Consider the following 18,022-nt stretch of genomic DNA (forward strand, 5'->3'; position numbering starts at 1 on the left):
GCATATACAAACTATCACATCCCACTCCCTGGCCCCCATAGGCTTTTCAAACACATGAGCCTATGGGCACCATACAAAAACATATCATAATGCAAACCTCTGAACCTGAACACTTGGTCCAACTTCAAAATTCCCCATAGTCTATAGTAGTCTCAACAATGTTAAAAGTCCAAAGTTTAAAGTCTCTTCAAAGATTCATTAATCACTTAACTGTAATCCCCAAATCAAGACAGGAAACCAGCTGGGCAAACTCTAAACACTGTGTGTCCATATCTGATGTCAAAGCAATCTTCAGATCTTCACTCCATTTTCATTTGGGTTGGCTGCAACAAACTACTTTTCCTGGGCTGGTCCCACTCCATGTTAGCTTTACTCAGCAGATAGGCTACAACTCTGGTATCTCAAACATCTTGGAATCTCCAAGGGAACTTCAATGTTAATATTTCTTTATCCAGTGTCTGGGATCTACACATGATCTTCTGAGCTTCTCCAGATGGATGGGGCCACATCTCTGCCCTCTGTAGAACTGTAGGCTCTAGTTGACTATACTCCACTGCTACTGCTGTTCTTTATGATCATTCTATGGTACTGGCATCTCCAATATATTGGGGTCCTACACTTCAACTAGACTTCACCAGTAGCCTCTATAGGCTTTTTTAATGTTGCCAAGCCACCTCTTAGCATAACCCTTTAGTCCTGGACCACCAACTCCAACTGAGGCTGCACCTTCACCAATGACCTTCTTTGGCCTCTCACAGTGCCAAGCTTCAACTGTTCTTCATGATGTGTTCATATTTTCAAAACCAGTACCACTTGGGTGATTCTTACTCATTACCAAGTTCAGCTGTACCATGCTATACAACCTTGGCTACCTCTGGAACCCAGCTTCTTTGTGCCTTCAGAAAACACTTCCCAGAAGATTTCACCTCAGTGATGCTAGACTCGTTTTAATCACCACTAATTTCTTCAGCTAACCAGCATCATTTGTCCCATTAGTCTCTTCTATTCTTGCCTCTAAAGTCAGTGTGACATGACCGAAGCCATCTAGTCCTGCTGCATGCTGAGGCTGGAATATGGTTTCCCTTGTTCTATTATATCATCACCAGCTTCCTGTTTTCCAACTCTTTCACTGCCTAAGCTTGGCTGTCTGGAACTTGCTCTGTAGATTGACCTTGAACTCGGGGCTCTGTTTGCTGAATGCAGGGATTAAAGTTATTGTTTTATTCAGGATTTCTATTCCTGTACAAACATCATGACCAAGAAACAAGTTGGAGAGGACAGGATTTTTTCAGCTTACATTTGAAAATTGCTGTTCATCATCAAAGGAAGTCAGGACTGGAACTCAAGCAGGTCAGAAAGCAAGAGCTGATGCAAAGGTCATGGAGAAATGTTACTGGCTTGCTTCCCCTGGCTTGCTCAGCTTGCTTTCTTATAGAACCCAAGAATACCAGCCCAGGGATGGCACCGCCCACAATGGGATGGGCCCTCCCTCCCTTGATCACTAATTGAGAAAATGTCTTATAGCTGGATCTCATGGAGGCATTTCCTCAAGGGAGGCTCCTTTCTCTGTGATAACTCCAGCTTGTGTCAACTTGACACACAAACCCAGCCAGTACAGGTGTGTACCACCATGCCCAAATTTAAACTTTACCTAGAAGTGAATTTGCTCTGTCTGAGGCTGGCCTTGAATGAAGAAATCTGCTTAGCTTTGCCACCTGAGACTAAAGGTTTATACTACTATGCTTGAACCTAAACTTAGCTAGGTGGGATCTTGCCCCAATGTTACCACTCCCTTAATTCAATTTAATATCCTTGAACACAGGATTCAGCTCCATTTCATTTCCTGGTGTCCTTTTAATACTGGAACCGCATTTTTTTTTCTTTTCTAAGCTTGCCATGCTTGTTCAAAATGCACTCCATGAGACTTGCCCAGAGAACAAAGACTCTGGTGAGCTTTTTTGAGATTTCCTTTGTTAATATAATTAATATAAATCACTTTACCTTAGCTTCAGCTAGACTCTCCAGACAAGGGCAAAAAGCAGCCACATTCTTCACCAAAATACCACAAAAACAGTTTCTAGGCTACATATTGAAATTCTCCACAAAAACCTCTTGGGCCAGGTCTGTACAGTTCAAATCGCTCTTATCAACAAGGTCTTCCATATTCCTTCTAGGATAGCCCATTAAGCCCCACTTAGAGTACTCCCCTGCTTTCCAAATCCAAAGTACCCAAATATGCATTCTTCCAAACAAAAGCATGGTCAGGACTATCACAGCAATATCTCAGTCCCTGGTACCAACTTTTTTCTTAGATAGAGTTTTACTTCCGTGAACAGATACCATGACCAAGGTAACTCTTATTAAGGCAACATTTAATTGGGGCTGGCTTACAGGTTCAGAGGTTCAGTCCATTATCTTCAAAGCAGGAACATAACAGCATTCAGACATGGTGCAAGAGAAGCTAAGAGTTCTACATCTTCATCTGAAGGCTGCTAGCAGAATACTGGCTTCCAGGCAGCTAGGAGTAGCATCTTAAAGCCCAGGCCCACAGTGACACACCTACTCCAACAAGGCAACACCCACTCCAACTAGGCTACACCTGCTCCAACAAGGCCACAGCTCCAAATAGTGTCACTTCTTGAGACAAACATATACAAACTATCACACTAACCCACCTTCAAAATTTCTAACCCAGAATTGTTCCTGTCTAAAAGAACTGTAGGGACAAAAATGGGGCAGACACTAAAGGAATGACTGACAAGTGACCAGTCCAACTTGGTATCCATCCCATCTGTAGGTACCAAACCCCAACACTATTACTGATGCCCTGTTGTACTTGTAAACAGGAGCCTAGCATGGCTGTCTGTCCTCTGAGAAGCTCTACCAGCAGCTGACTGAGTCAGATGCAAACACCATTGGACTGAGTTTGGGGAGCCCTATGGAAGAGTTAGGGGAAGGACTGAAGGAACTGAATGTGAACACAGCCCCTAAGGAAGAACAATAGTGTCAATTAAGCAGGACCCCTGGGAGCTCCAGAGACTAACCATTGAGCAATGAGCATATATGTAGCATATGAGGACTGCCTTATCTTACCTGAGCTGGAGAGGATGTGCCTCATAGTATAAAGACTTGATGCCCCAGTGAAGAGGGATACATGAGGGGAGGGAGGAGAATGAAAGGAAGAGCACTCTCTCAGAGGCAAAGGGGAGGGGGAAATGGGGTGAAGAATTCTGGTATGTAGAGTAACATCTGTAATAAAAATAAATAGAATAATAATAGAAGAAGAAGAAGGAGGAGGAGGAGGAGGAGGAGGAGAGGAGGAATTAAAACCAATTTCTAAAGCAAGTGGGATGTGGGAGAAGGCTAAGCATGCAAATATGAGTGTAGAAGGAAAAAGAATGGGATGTTTAATGAAATGGAAGCTCTTGCAGCCTGGGAGGTTCAGTAGAGCAGATTAATAGCCTTTGCACCCGCCTTGACTCAGTCTCAGGGGAGAGACCCTGGGTGTTGCTAAGATCTAGGTGTTTGGGGAGGGGGGCGTGTGCAGAAGTGCATACTCACTCCTTTAGTACCTAGGCTGGAGCTAGATGATCAGTCTCAGATACTGCCCACAAATGCTATAGGTAGAGAAAACCAGGCAAACCAGTATGAGATTTTTGACTTAACAACAAAGGAATGGGTATAGGTTAGGCTTCCCCTCCCGCTTTTCTTCTGCCCTTTCCTCTCTTCCTGGGATTTCATCTCTGAATTTCCCAGGATAGACCTTTGTGATGTGAGGCCTGCTGTGTACCCTTGGTTTCTGATACAAGTACCACCTGATTAGGAGCAGCTGTGTGGCCACTCCCCTGACTGGGAAAACTGGACAAATAGGAAATAAGAGGGCACTTGGAGTGGGAGTTTAGTATATAATCTGATCTGTTTTCCTGTATTCGATATGTAGTTGAAATTTTTCTAAAACCATTTCAAGAGCTGCCACAGTTTCTTTGAAGAGCTTGTCATTTTGGATCTGTCTACTAATGACCACCTCTTCTGTTTTTATTTTTTTCAAAAACAATTTTTTATTAGATATTTTCTTCATTTACATTTCAAATGCTATCCCAAAAGTCCCCTATACTCTCTTCCTGCCCTGCTCCTCAACCCACCCACTCCTGCTTCCTGGCCCTGCCATTACCCTGTACTGGGGCATATAATCTTCGCAAGACCAAGGACCTCTCCTCCCAGTGATGGCTGACTAGGCCATCCTCTGCTATATTCAGCTAGAGACAAGAGATCTGGGGGTACTGGTTAGTTCATATTGTTGTTCCACCTAGAAGCTCCTAGTCATCTATTGGCTGGAGCACAGGCCCCCAATGGAGGAGCTAGAGAAAGTACCCAAGGAGCTAAAGGAGTCTGCAACCACCTCTTCTTAAGAATTCCTATGATCAGCTATTCTCTCAACTACCACCATTGGCCAGAAGCCCACCCTGTACCCCGAAGGTGACCCAGTTTCCAGGAAGCCTTTCTCACAGGCAGTCTTTATCCCACACTTCACTGCTCCAATGTCTCTTATTTGTGCTGGCTCTAATCTGCTCTCCCCACTCCCATTCCCAAATCCATGTGGGCACAAGAATCACATGTGGGTCACATGACTTCCATAGGACGTTCTGTGGGGGCCTTATGCAAGTAGTTGTGTGCAGAGACTCACCAGCTCAGCAGCAGCCACGGACACAGCTTTCCTGTTTTTCAGGCTCATAGCTCCTCTTACAGGCCTGACTTCAAAAGAAATTGGCTTGCTGGTGAAGGAATAGTACCCTCTCCTGTGATTCATAATCTCTCTCAGTCTCTCTCTCTCTCTCTCTCTCTCTCTCTCTCTCTCTCTCTCTCTCTCTCTCTCTCTCTCTCTCTCTCTCCCTCCCTCTCTCTCTCTCCTTCTCCCTCTTCCTCTCTGCCAAATTCTCTCTCTTTTCTCCTTACCTAGTCTATAAGGGCTGTTACGTTCCTTTACCCCACCATTCAAGACCTGCAGTCCTGAATATCCAGGAACTAGCCCCTTGAATTTCAGTGTTGATCCCCTCTAGAGTCACCCATTCTGCACCACAGCCTGCCACCCTCTCCAGCTCCAATATGGGAACTGGTGGAACTCATCACCTGCCTTCAATGCACTCAGCAGACACTCTCACACCCACGTGGACCTATTCAGCAGCAGCAGCAGGTAGCTGCTGCGAGACTGTAGCTTTGGTTTTAGATATTCTCTCTCTCTCTCTCTCTCTCTCTCTCTCTCTCTCTCTCTCTTCTTTTGCAGGCCCCGGTTCTTAGGCTTCTCTGAGAGGACTCCTTAGCATCCTCATTTGCTGTCTCTCTTTCTGGTTCTTCCACCCTCATTCCTGTACTATTGAGATCCCCAGCTGAGCGTGGTCAGTCTGAGCTGTAGTGCTGCAGGTGCCAGAGGGTCCTTCATCCCCACAGCTTGCATGGCTGTTGTCAGCACAGGCTGGGCAGCAGCGAAATAGGAGCCAGGAGCCAGCGCGCCAGCCATCCTAGTGCTTCTGGAAAGGGGTTGGAGGAGGTGCTGTACTGACAGGGGAAGGAGTACTCCCAGATGCTGCCTTCTCCAGCCCCCTCCCCGCCCCCCTCACTAACTCCACAGCGCTGCCTCGTCGTGTTTACTGTGTTTTCTTCGCATTCACCTATTCGTAATTTTCCGAATTGGGGGCTCTTCCTGCTGTTTTCCAGCAACTCCTTTCTCCTGTGAGTTTCACCCGCCCAGCGCGCGCGCGTTTGGATGTATTAGGGTGGGGTGATCTGTGTTTGCTTTTGGACGATTTTGAGTATTTTTCCGACAGAAAAGCACATTTTAAGGGACTGCGTATTTGCAGTAGCAGTTTGGGGTGATTCTCCAGCGAATCTCCTCTAGTGATTAATCGTGAAACTTTTACCGCTGCTTTCCTTTTTCTTCCAGCGCCCGGGCTTTCGCTCTTAGACCAGCTGGCTAGAGGGTGAAGTATTTATTCATCCTTTAGAAGAGAGGGGACTCGAAAGCTCCAGTTGGAGGGACGGGAGACAGAGTCATTTCTAACCTTTAAAAAGTGAAAACCCTAACTCGAAGGGGCATTTTTTTTTTTTTTTTTGCATGATGGCCCCTCCCCCTTCCACGCCTTTCACCCTCCACTGAGATGCAGTGGGAAATTCGCTAAGCTCCTCTAGCCCCTTCTGCTGGAGCTGGCTGAGTGAAAGAACCCAGCCTGGTCCTCACCCCCTCCCCATCCCCCACGAACCAAGCCGCTGTGATGTCCTTGCTGTCGCCGCCGCCCCATTCCGCCGCGCACCAGCCCTGGGGGCACTGGCTGTGCTCAGCTGCCCAGTCTCACCCAGGCTTCGGGCTTCCTGGAGGGTCATACAACCTATAGCTATGATTAAGACGCTCACTTGGTAACTCTGTCATATTCCTTATCTTTCCCTCCCTTCCCTCCCCTCCCCCTTTAACCACCCCCGTGTTCCCCTCCACCACCCTTGAGCCCTTCCCCGCCCCCAGACGCCCACCCTTAGACTCCTTTTCCTGCAAGATCGCAGAGGTGGCGCGCAGCCCGACGAGCTGATGACGGACCCCTGCCTCCCGCCTTCAATGCCTCAGCAGAAGACCCCCAAAGGCTGGAGAGAGGAGGGCTGCGGCTGGACATCCTCCGGGCGACGCTGCTCGGACCTGGTGCTAGTGGTGGATGAGACTGGCGACTGAACAAGTCCCTGCCTTTGACTTCGCTGTCGTCTGCCCAGTCGTTGCCGTCGATCCGGACCGGTCCCCACCTTGCGCCTTCTGCCTCTCATCCCAGATCGGGTCCCGGCTTCGGGCGCCCCGGGGCTTGCCCCGCGCCTGCCGCCGCCCGCGCGCCGACTGCCCGCCGCGTCCTCCTGACAGCTGCGGCGGCGGTGATGCAGAGGAGGAGGGCGCTGCCGGCGGCGGTGCTCATGGTGGCGGTCGGCGCCCGGGTGTAATGCGAGCGTCATGGTGGAGATGCTGGCTTCGAGGCGGTGAGAGAGCAAAGGAGGGCGAGAGTCAGCCAAGGGCGGAAGACAAACCAGTTCCGATGCTTTCTTTCCTCTGTCGCTTTCCCCCACTCTATTTTACCCGTGGTTTGCATATTTAAAATCTCTGGACTCAATCCTCTCCCTACCACCGAAGTCTCCCCGTTTCTAAATGGAATTAGTGGAGATCGGAGCCTCTGGTGTAACGCACAGACATGATCTATGGACGCAGTTTGTTTCACAGTGAGTACCTCTCCAGAGTGCCAGTCAGTTCCCGGGGTGCTGCCACTTCTCTTGGACCCATGCGCCAGGAAAAGCCCTACCAACCACTCCAGCCAGACCCCGCAGTCCCTTGGAGTCTGGGGCAGATGTAAACTTTCCTTTCGGTACTGCAGCATCATACAGCCTGGCGGGGGCGGCGCACAGAGTGGCGCTGGACCTCAGACTTGGTCAGGGAAAACCATCTCTTCTTAGGCAGGATCTCTGGGTGGTCCAGAGGAGTATATAGTTAAAAAGTGGACACGTGCAGGAAATGCTGGTGCTCAGAGAGGACGCAGGTGGAAGGAGGGAGGCAGCAGGGTTGATCTTTGCTGGGTAAGAAGAACTAATCCTCCTTTGTGGGGTTAGGGGGTTCAAGGGCCCACCTTTCATTCCCCAGGTAAGCTAACATATACCTGAACCCAGGCACTTCAGGAGGCATGCAGCCACTGCCCTCTAAAGCTCTAATTCTGTTTGGGAGTGTGGTAATGCCCAGGGGTGAGGTGGGAGGAGTGGAGGCAAATGGTTCAGAAGTCAGTAAAGAAAATATCAGAAAACGTGTGGTGAGGATCTCACACAGGGAAGCAAAACCTGTGCCACTGTCAGTTAAGAGATTCACTTAATCCACGAGTTCAACACTGTACAGGTCCAATGTGTGATTCCATCAAAAGAGGAAAAGCAGGATAAGAAGGCCAAATGTGTACACCGCCAAGTCTCTGTGTGCCTGTGATGGGGGAGGGGGGTGTAGAATGACAACATGTTAAGAATTAGGAACGATCTATACACACACACACACACACACACACCACATCTTTGATTCTTAAGGGTAGATGGATGGCCTGGACAAAGTATAAAGTGGTGCAATTTATAATTCCACAAAACTTAATGTCAGGACTCAGATAATATTTTTCTTTTTCTGAGAATAATCTTTAGGCATCAATACTTCAGCTCCTGTCATGTTCTTTACATGACTGAATTATACCCCCAATTTCTTTTCCCTAAGTTAGTTTTAAGTGGAAATGGGCAAAGGAAGGTCTTTTATGTAATTGGTGAAAATAAATAATAAAAATGAAACAGACAAAATGTTAGTTATTTGTGAGGATAGACGTTTGAACAGTTTTCTAGTTTCAGGTTCTCTAGACATTTTTTTTTTTTTTTGAGTGAAGCAGGAATAGGTAAACAGAAGTTTAGGTTGCTGTGGCACTGCAGATTTACTGTCCAGTGGCAGACCAGTGTCTCTGACCCTGCACTGACTCCGTGGGTGCTTCTAGAAATCCCTGTTCTGAAAAGTGTTGTCTGCTTCTGGGTGGTAGTCAATTTAGAATCACGGTGAAAGTTAGAAATTATGGATTCTACAGCTGGAGAATGTCACAAGCAGGGCTAGTTGGTAGATTTTTGAAAGGAGCAAAAGCTGAACTAACTAACACAAAGGAGCTAATCCCTTCCTGTAGTTCTGTTTCCATGCCAGCGTCCATCCACTTAGCTCTGTTTTCTCTTGCTTTCACATCCTATCTATCCTAGGCTTTGCAGGACTGTTTATGTTCTAATACTGAAGCTTATTGGCAATATGTTAGGGTAGATCATGGAGATTTGGCTCTTCAGTTCCTTCCTCCATTACCTCTAAAGACACTGACAAGACAAAGCTCTTAGGAAAGAACCCTTTACTAAGAAGAGATCTCGAAACCTCTTTACAGTCTATAACTTTTGCAAAGCACAACATTGTCTCAAGCCTTTGGGTATTGACCAGTCTCAATAGGAAGTACTTCCTTATTGGGAGTCCTAAGTCTTCCTCTGTCCACTTTGAAATAGATTTCCTAACTTTTGAGTCACCTTTGTAGGATTAGCAATGAGAACACTATTCTATTTCGTTATTAACATATCTATAGATTGTCTTATAGTTTTATAATATTTGGTCATTTTTTTGGTGTGAATTCTAAATTTCTAACTATTCTTTTCTGTTTCAGTTATAGCAAGTTTAATCATCCTCCATTCTTCTGGAGCAACCAAGAAAGGAACAGGTGTGTTTCTTTGGAAAAGTTCTAATGGAGATGTTTAATTATTTTGCTTTTTCGTATTTCACCATGCCCATTATATTCCAGAATACCTGAGTATCTTATAGTATATATAATCGACTGGTTTTGAATAAAAGACCATTTCAAATTTAATTTACTAATGGATATTATGAGACTATCTTGTCTATTTTGGTATTATACAATATTGCATGATGGCTCTTTTTAAAATTTTGTTTTGTTCTACAGAAAAACAAATCACCCCAGAAACACAGAAGTCAGTGCAGTGTGGAACGTGGACAAAGCATGCAGAGGGAGGTGTCTTTACCTCTCCCAATTATCCCAGCAAATATCCCCCAGACCGAGAGTGTGTCTACATCATAGAAGGTAAGAGTAGAAGAAGTGCCCAAGCCTGTGGGACAAGCCAAAGCCTGGTCTTCTCCAGGATTGTGAGAGTCCCCAAGTGTGTGATGTGTACAGAGACATTACAAAACTGAGTTGGGAGATGCTTAACACAAATATTTTGCAAGGAACAAATAATTATAAATCTAGATTCAGGGTAATTAGTGAAATTATTAGAAATTGGTTATGAGTACACAAAGATCCAGCAAATGAAACAAGTCTACAACCTAAAAAGTTATTTTTCAGTACTCTAAAACAATAGAAGTATTTCATACTTGACAGACTTTGTCAATTTATGACATTTTGAGAAACTAGTATTTTACTAGTTTAACAATAATTACAATAATCAATTTGTTTCTAATGTTTTCTTCAATGTGAACAAGCAAGACAGACCATGTGGATGGCAAAGGTGCGTCTGTAATGATGTTTTCTAAAGTTTTATAGCCTTTTGTTACTTGGAAGTGACATGATACCATTTTTTAAGTCAGCCAGGGTCCTAACACACAAAGTTTTCATCTGTTCCCCAACCTGAAGGACAAAAAGTACTTAAAGGAAGATTCTTCCTTCTGAATATTTTGCATTTCTTCTAAGCTTGAGCCATCTATCTGTCAAATACAGATGAAACTTTAAAATTTGTGATCGTGTGTCCCAGTGAGAAAAGCTAAGTGCCGAGTGTTATTTTGAGATAACCTAGAACTCGGTATCATCCATAATGTGTATAGCTACAGAATAAGTGATGGTAATGAGAAAATTGTGACTGCTTTAGTGTCTACTCATAAGCCAGGGTCACAAACACATAGCAGATCTTTCAAAACTATCTCTGGATTCTGTTACTCTGATTTTAAGTGGCTCTATTTAAAAATGATTTTTTTATTCTTATTTTCATATGTAAGTCAGGAGTCTTCCTCTTTTTCTTGTATTGTCCAAAGTAAAGATAGTTTTTAAATCAAAGATAACCCAAAACTATATAAACTTTGATGTTGATAGGACAAAAACAAAACAATTAAAATAAACAACTGGAAGTTTCGATTGCTAGAAAATGAAAACATTGGCTGAAGCCCGCTGTTATTTTTTTATCAAGTTCATGTTACATATTTATTAATTATATAAATTAAAATAACATGAACTTTTGAAGAACTTACTATATTCCCAAACATTTCCTTATAGGAAGATAACCTAGTGTTACAAATTAGGAAATAGAAGCAAAGACAGATTAAATGTCTGACTGAAATTCTAAATACATATATTTGAAAGAGCAAAATTTTAAAATGCTAGACTATTAAGGAGAAGGGTCAGAGCGAGTTATCTTATCTAATAGATTAATTAACACAGAAATGAAGTGTTGCCTGCTAACTGTGTTTTCTCATGTATTACTTTGGTGCCTTAACAAGTACTGCCAGCCTTGAATGTAATGCACTCATAGAGTCTCATTTATTTTTGTGTTTATATCAAGGACAAAATAAAGTGAGGAAAGAAGCAGAACATCTGCTATTAGTGAGCCCATCTGTCTACAGACCCTTTTATGGACTTGCTACAATCACTGCATGCAGCTTATAAGATACTAGAATTATGGTCCTGGGAAGTGTGAGGATATGGGGGGGGGTTCAAGATTCATATAGGATAACTGGATCAAGAAGATAAAGATAGACCTGTGGTGTTGCTCTTCATTGTTCGTAGGTAACAGGTGGTAGTCTTCTTTCCTTAGTAACACCATGTACTAAATTGCAGAGAGTTGGTAAGGTGGGGATATCCCTAGGACTCCTCCAAAGGTAAAGAGAGGACAAGGCAAGAGGGAGATGATCCTGAAAAGATCTGTATTCTAGGGCCAAGTCTTTGGAGACATTCATACAGTAATTGCAGACAATGGAGTACCACTGAAAGAATTCAGAGAACAAATGAGGTGTGTCTTCAGTGGAAAAGTAACTGAAGGAAAGGAAAACCAACCAAGAGGCTATAGCAAATGGCCAAATAAAAGAGAATAAAACAGAACTACAGATATTGGCAGGGGTGACAGAGCAAAGGGAGGAAATGACACAAATTTGGAAAACTGAAATGCAAATGATTGAGTGGGAGAGGAGAGAACGGAGTTTAAAAGATGATAAAAGTGCTCAATTTTTCCACTTACATGAGTGTCTTTTGGAGTGAACAAATTTGTGGATTTTTATCCAATTCTATGTTGATTCCTCAAATTTATAGGATATAAATACAGAGATTTTCTGTGATGATTTCATATGGATAAAAATACCAGAAGGGAATATTTAGAAAACTAATATTTGAATGTATTAGAAGTACAGATGTCTGGAACTTCCCCTAGACTGCCTTCTCTTTTGGAGATAGAGGCTCAGGCACCATCTGATTACGAAATCATCCCATTGGATTTTAACACTACCCAGTGCACTGGCATCCCATGAATAAAGAGAGGTTTGGGAATATGTTTCTGGGAAAAAAAAACATGTTGGGAATGGACAGAATAGGGGGACACAAAGGCTCCCAGAAGGAGTCTCCAATGAGGAGGGTAATCGAGTAGGGATATCATGGAGGAGGTGTGGGTGAGATTCAAGAATCAGTCAGTTTCCAAGTGACAGTTGTTACAACAAGAAAAATCTAGGCAAACAAACATATGTGTTTATCGTATGAAGCAATTAAGAGTCTGCTTGTGACTTTATCATGAGCACAATGGTTAACACAGTGAGAGAGGGAACCGTCTCCCAGTCAGTAGAGGACTGAGAGGAAACAGTACTTGGAGATGGGAGATTCAGGAAACATCGTAAGCAGGAACTTTGTTTTTTAAGAGGAAAATTTCACTTACTTCTCTAGAAGGAACTGTTTGATACGTAAAAAAACAGGTAAATTGAAAATTAGAAAGAAAGACAGCCTCTTGTGAGGCTATGCCAGTGCCGGGCAAAAACAGAAGTGGATGTTCACGCTCATCTATTGGAACACAGAGCCCCCAATGGAGGAGCTAGAGAAGGTACCCAAGGAGCTGAAGGGGTCTGCATCCCTATAGGTGGAACAACAATATGAACTAACCAGTAACCCCAGAGCTTGTGTCTCTAGCTGCATATTTAGCAGAAGATGGCCTAGTCGGCCATCATTGGGAATAGAGGCCCCTTGGTCTTGCAAACTTTATATGCCCCAGTACAATGGAACACCAGGGCCAAGAAGTGGGAGTGGGTGGTTAAGGGAGCAGGGTGGAGGGAGGGTATAGGGGACTTTTGGGATAACATTTGAAATGTAAATGAAGAAAATATCTAATAAAAATGAAAAAAAAAAGATGACAGGAAAAAAAAAAAAAGAAAAGCAGCATTTTTTTTAATGGTTGACATAATGTGAAATGCTTGAGAAGGGGGTGTCAATGAAAGATTATCTAGGAGGAGTTTGTGGGTATATCTGTGAGGGATTTTCATAATTGAGTAAACTGAAGTAGGAGAACCCATTCTGAAAGTGATTGACACTGTTTATTAGCCTGGCTCTTCATTATAAAAGGAAAGAGCCAGTGTATTCTATTATTGCTCTCTGCTCTTGTGGATACAATGTCATTTCAGGTTCCTTCTACCTGGATGTTCTCTCATAATGAGGGCTCTAACTTGGAATTATGAGTTTAATAAACAATTTCCCATTCCAGTTGCTTTTGCCAGAATACTTTATAATAGGACCAAGAAAGAAAACTAAGAAGGATTAATAAATAACTAGGTTGCTGAAAATAAGAGAAAGTGTGTTTTAAAAACTCATGTACACTTTCAATCATGGAAAGAGAGATCCTTTTGTGGACTTCAAATGGTATTAGCACGCCCTCAGATTGGAAAGGTCCACTGCATGTATAGCAAGTGAGCGTGCATGGACACAGCATCCCAAGAGTCTCAGAAAGATGGGTGGAAATCTAAAGGAACTTTAATGTCAGTTGCACATCATGTAGGGGGAATAGAGTGAAGGAGGCTGTGACTCTACAGAGTTGACGAAGAAGAAAAAGTGAGTTTATAGAGCTGGAACCTGGCAGATTCCATTCAGGGATACTGTCACCATTCACTTGTTCATCGATGAGAACAACTCTGTGTAGCCTGTTTACTTTTAGAAAAGTTATTTGGTGTTTCCTAAAATTTAGCTCATGGAATTTTCTTAAATGAGCTTATGTATGGTTAATTTCAGCATGCTGGGTGAAAGGGAAATTAATTATCCATGAGTAACAGGATACTCGAGAGCTGTATGAGGGTATGCTGCTGGACAAGGCCTGAGTGGTGTGTTTATCCATGCTGAATGGAGTGTGAGCCATGATGAAAATGAAAATAAACACATTTTGTGCCAATGATGGCAATTCCCTGGTTGAGGATACAGGGAGAAGATCCAGCTTATGTTGGGGGATGGCATGTTGAATGCTGAGTAAGTTAGCACAAGACAGTAGTCTCGGCTTTCTTTTCCTTAGGCTAATCTAAAAGAAATTCCTGATACGCTGAAGTAGTTTATTTCCTTAAAATCTTCCTCTGACTTATGAAAGAGCAGATAAACAAGCAGACTCATACTGTAGATTGCAATGTTCTCAAGTAATACACTTAATGCTGTTTATAAACATCCCATTTGTTAAACATAAATCTTTATGTTTGTAGAGTAATATGCTCAATAAAAACATGATTTCTCAGATAGCTTAAAAGAATATTTTTTTCAATTTGGAAGATCTAGGTATTTATTGGAAATTCTTTCAACTCTATCATACCTCTTTTGACCTTTGTAATAGATCTAATGTCAGAAAAAAATGTGGCTTGGGTTATAAATGACCTTTTTTTAGTGGATAATGAATTGAAAATATCTTACAGATTAAAAGAGAATAAACACAAGCAGACCTCTTTGGTGTTGATTTTAAATTTTAGAGCTGAAAATTAGTAAGTTTATATTTTATTATGAAAGTCTCCTATCTCTTTGTTATCACATATCTCAATTCTATAAAAGTCACTGACATCAAAGCCTGTACAAATTTAATTTTTAGGTCATTATTTGTGGTGATCAATATACATTTAGGAAACAGAGGAACATGGATAGCAGGCATTCCAAATGGTTGCTAACCACATGGGCAACAGGGTTTGCTGTGCTCACATTTTTGAAAGGTTAGCCCATGCAGGAGGCCAGGTAGCAAGAATTCGTCTCAAATGCATCAAGGAAGCAGCAGTTTCTGGACTAGATTATGTTCTCTGATATTTATACCAGTGTTATGTCTACTGTGGAGTGTCCTGGTTGAGTATAGTGGGGATTGTGGTTAATACTGTTTTGGTCATGAAAGGGAAAAGGAAGGAATATTAAAATATGTATTAGTGTGGTGATTTATAAGATTGTTAGTCTAGAGGATGCTTCTATTCTTCAGAGAGCTATAGAAATATTTCTAAAGATTAAACTAATTTTAAATTACTCAAAACAATCTTTAAAACACTCCCAATGACATATATTGTGCTTAAGTACCATGAAAAGAAAACAAATAGGGTCCTTGTCTTTAGTGAATAGACTGAGAGAGGGATTTCCACTAAACAAGATTGTCTTACAGGTTTGCAGATGTAGCTTAGTGGCAGAACACTCTTTATCATGTGTCAGGCCTTGGTTTCAATCACCTGCACTGAAAAACAAAACAAAACAAAAGCAAGCAATAGAAATCAATCAAATAAATCCCTCCGTAAGCAGAAGCTAAATTGTAGGTGTCTAGACACGGAACAGAGTGAACAAAGGCACACCAACTGGAGAGGACGTTCCCTTAGAAACAAGACCTGCACCAAGTGCCTTGATTTGCTGATTTTGAGGGGGTGAGATCATGGAAGTAGAGTATCCTCAAGGCCTTTATCTGTCAAGTGCCTTGGAATGATGAGATAGATCACATTTGCCTTCTGGAGTCCTTACCCTTAGTACCTTGCATATGCATCTGGTTGCAACTACTTGAGTAGTTACATAGCTGCCTGGGAGATAATTTCCAAGTAGTTTCTTATCTTTAATTGGAGCACTGCAGATTCTAAGAAGAGAGAGAACTATACCCCTCCTTCTCCTAACATGAGCTAAGAGCATTGCTGACTTGGTGTTTGCTCCCTGTCAGGTATTTCACATTACAACATCATCAGTTTTAAGGCCAACCCTTCGGTGCTCTTTAGCGAGCATATCCCTACAGCAGTAAGCATCCCTTCCTGTGCATTTCCATGGAATTCTTCTACCAAGTTCTATTGAGCACTATACAAATAGGATCTGATATAGAATCAGTAAATCGGCCTCACGACTTAAGAAACTGTTTTCTACATGTAATCTTTCTTTTGTTATTTGACAGCTGCCCCAAGGCAGTGCATTGAACTTTACTTTGATGAAAAATACTCAATCGAACCATCTTGGGAGTGCAAATTTGATCATATTGAAGTTCGAGATGGACCCTTTGGCTTTTCTCCAATAATTGGAAGGTTCTGTGGGCAACAGAATCCACCTGTAATAAAATCTAGTGGACGATTTCTGTGGATTAAATTTTTTGCTGATGGCGAGCTGGAGTCTATGGGATTTTCAGCTCGATATAATTTCACACCTGGTAAGTAAAAGCTTCTTATTTAAATTTTTCTTGCTTTTCTCCCCCTTTTCTATTTTCATAGTAAAAATATCTTTTGTAAATGTTAAAATTTTTCAGTAAAATTTCCAATTACTTTTCAAATGCAATCTGTAAAATCTCCTTTCCATATGCTTTACAAAACCTGGGGGGGGGGAGGGGTGCGGGGAGGAAAAATCACAAAACCTTAGCTATCATTTTGCAGGTAAGGATAGAATCAAAAATCAGTGTGGTCAACCGAAACACAACTAATCAAATTAATTTCCATTATACTGAAATGTGTAATTTGAGAGACAATCTATCATATGGAGATTAATTCTAGGTACAATCTCAGTAAATTTCACAAGACAGTTGTAGTATTATAAAGGGTGCTCATTAAAATAGAATTTAAGAACTTGAAAATAAAAAATTTTCTGTTTTCAAAATTATCATTTATAAGACAAAGTTATCCTGACACACTGTAGCCTAATTTCTTTTTAGAAATGGAAATCTTGCAGAGGTTTGAGGAAAAGAAAACAGGAGCCTATGGGAGCCTGCCTCTGAACTCTAAGGTCTAGCTGGAACTAGGAGTACTCACAGAATTACAAATTATGTCGATCAATTTTCATCAGATATTCAAAGGATTCTGTTATGGTGACAGGCTAATTTCCTTAAAAGTTGTCTTTTGTTACTACAAGAATATATTATCATATTTCTAACCCCCCAAACCATTCCATACTCACTAATTGATATCTGAAGAAGTGAAGCCATTTTTTTTCCAAACTGAAGAAAATCACTCAAATTACACACAACACAAAATTTACACATGGTGATGGGCTTCTCACTTTGTTTGTGTTATTTTATTCCAGTTATATAGACAAGAAGAAACATGGAATATAAGCAAAATTTTTGAAGTTACTACTTCATGTGCTGGAAGGAGAGGACTGAGGGCTAGATAAGTGGTAGAACTTTTGCCCAGTGTTGTGAGGCTTTGGCCTTCTACCCCAGTACCACAAAAGAAAACAATTTGCATTTAAATAGGGTTTTGTTGAACAAAGAATTCACAATTTTGAAGATAGTTGTCAAAGGATTTAGGATTGCTTACTTTATGTCATAGAGTATTTATTAATAATTCAGATATTAAAAATATCATGTGGATTAAACTTAGGCATTATAATATTTCATGAAAACACTTTGCTGCTTTTGGTTCTTAATCACTTTTTATAAAATTTAGACTGGACATAGAAACCATGGCTATTTGCCACAGTAAGACCCATTTCAAAAATACGTGAACATCTATGCTATCTTGGCTCGTATATTTTTGTTGGATTTTTTGAATGTATAATTTGTGGGTATTTTGAATATAACCTATAATAGAAATGCTTACAGGAGAGTTTGATGAGTATATTTGCAATATAAATTTGTTGATTGTGAACATAAAGTCTAGGGTTTGAAAGTATCTGCTTCTAAGAAAAAAAAAAGCCACATCAGCCAGAACCTTTACCAACAAAGCAACTTCCTCTACCCTGCCAGCTTCTTGTGGCATAGCATAAATCATGGCACCTCTCTATTATCCCAGGGTTACAATAGTCATAGTAGAACCTAAGTATCAGTTATTTCTAAGGGTTAGTTGGAGCTATAGCCTTCATGTTTGATACAGTGTTTCAACACCAGGAGCAGCTCAGTCAGAAGAAACCTTGTGAGAAAAATATGGGGAAACTGGAGTGACTTAACAATTCCCTTGGGTCTCTGTCTTCACTGGATAAATCCAGGAGAACTACTGTCTTCAGACAGTCAGTAGGACCATAAGAAGGGGACCCAC

General features: G+C 41.9%; 1 protein-coding gene across 1 annotated transcript in view; it reads left to right on the forward strand.

Annotated features, from left to right (window-relative positions):
* The first annotated feature begins 5,647 nt into the window (after nucleotides 1-5,647).
* Nucleotides 5,648-18,022, forward strand: part of Neto1 (neuropilin and tolloid like 1) — a 123,648-nt gene continuing 111,273 nt past the window's right edge. The window contains exons 1-5 of the mRNA XM_029472116.2: nucleotides 5,648-5,727; nucleotides 6,512-7,242; nucleotides 9,222-9,275; nucleotides 9,516-9,653; nucleotides 15,958-16,206. Coding sequence (XP_029327976.1) covers nucleotides 7,215-7,242; nucleotides 9,222-9,275; nucleotides 9,516-9,653; nucleotides 15,958-16,206 — 469 coding nt within the window. The 5' untranslated portion in view covers nucleotides 5,648-5,727; nucleotides 6,512-7,214. The remainder of the gene's footprint in view (nucleotides 5,728-6,511; nucleotides 7,243-9,221; nucleotides 9,276-9,515; nucleotides 9,654-15,957; nucleotides 16,207-18,022) is intronic.

The sequence above is a fragment of the Mus caroli genome, unplaced genomic scaffold, assembly GCF_978045245.1.
Source record: "Mus caroli unplaced genomic scaffold, Mus_caroli_1 scaffold_19, whole genome shotgun sequence".
In the NCBI taxonomy this organism is placed as follows: domain Eukaryota; kingdom Metazoa; phylum Chordata; class Mammalia; order Rodentia; family Muridae; genus Mus; species Mus caroli.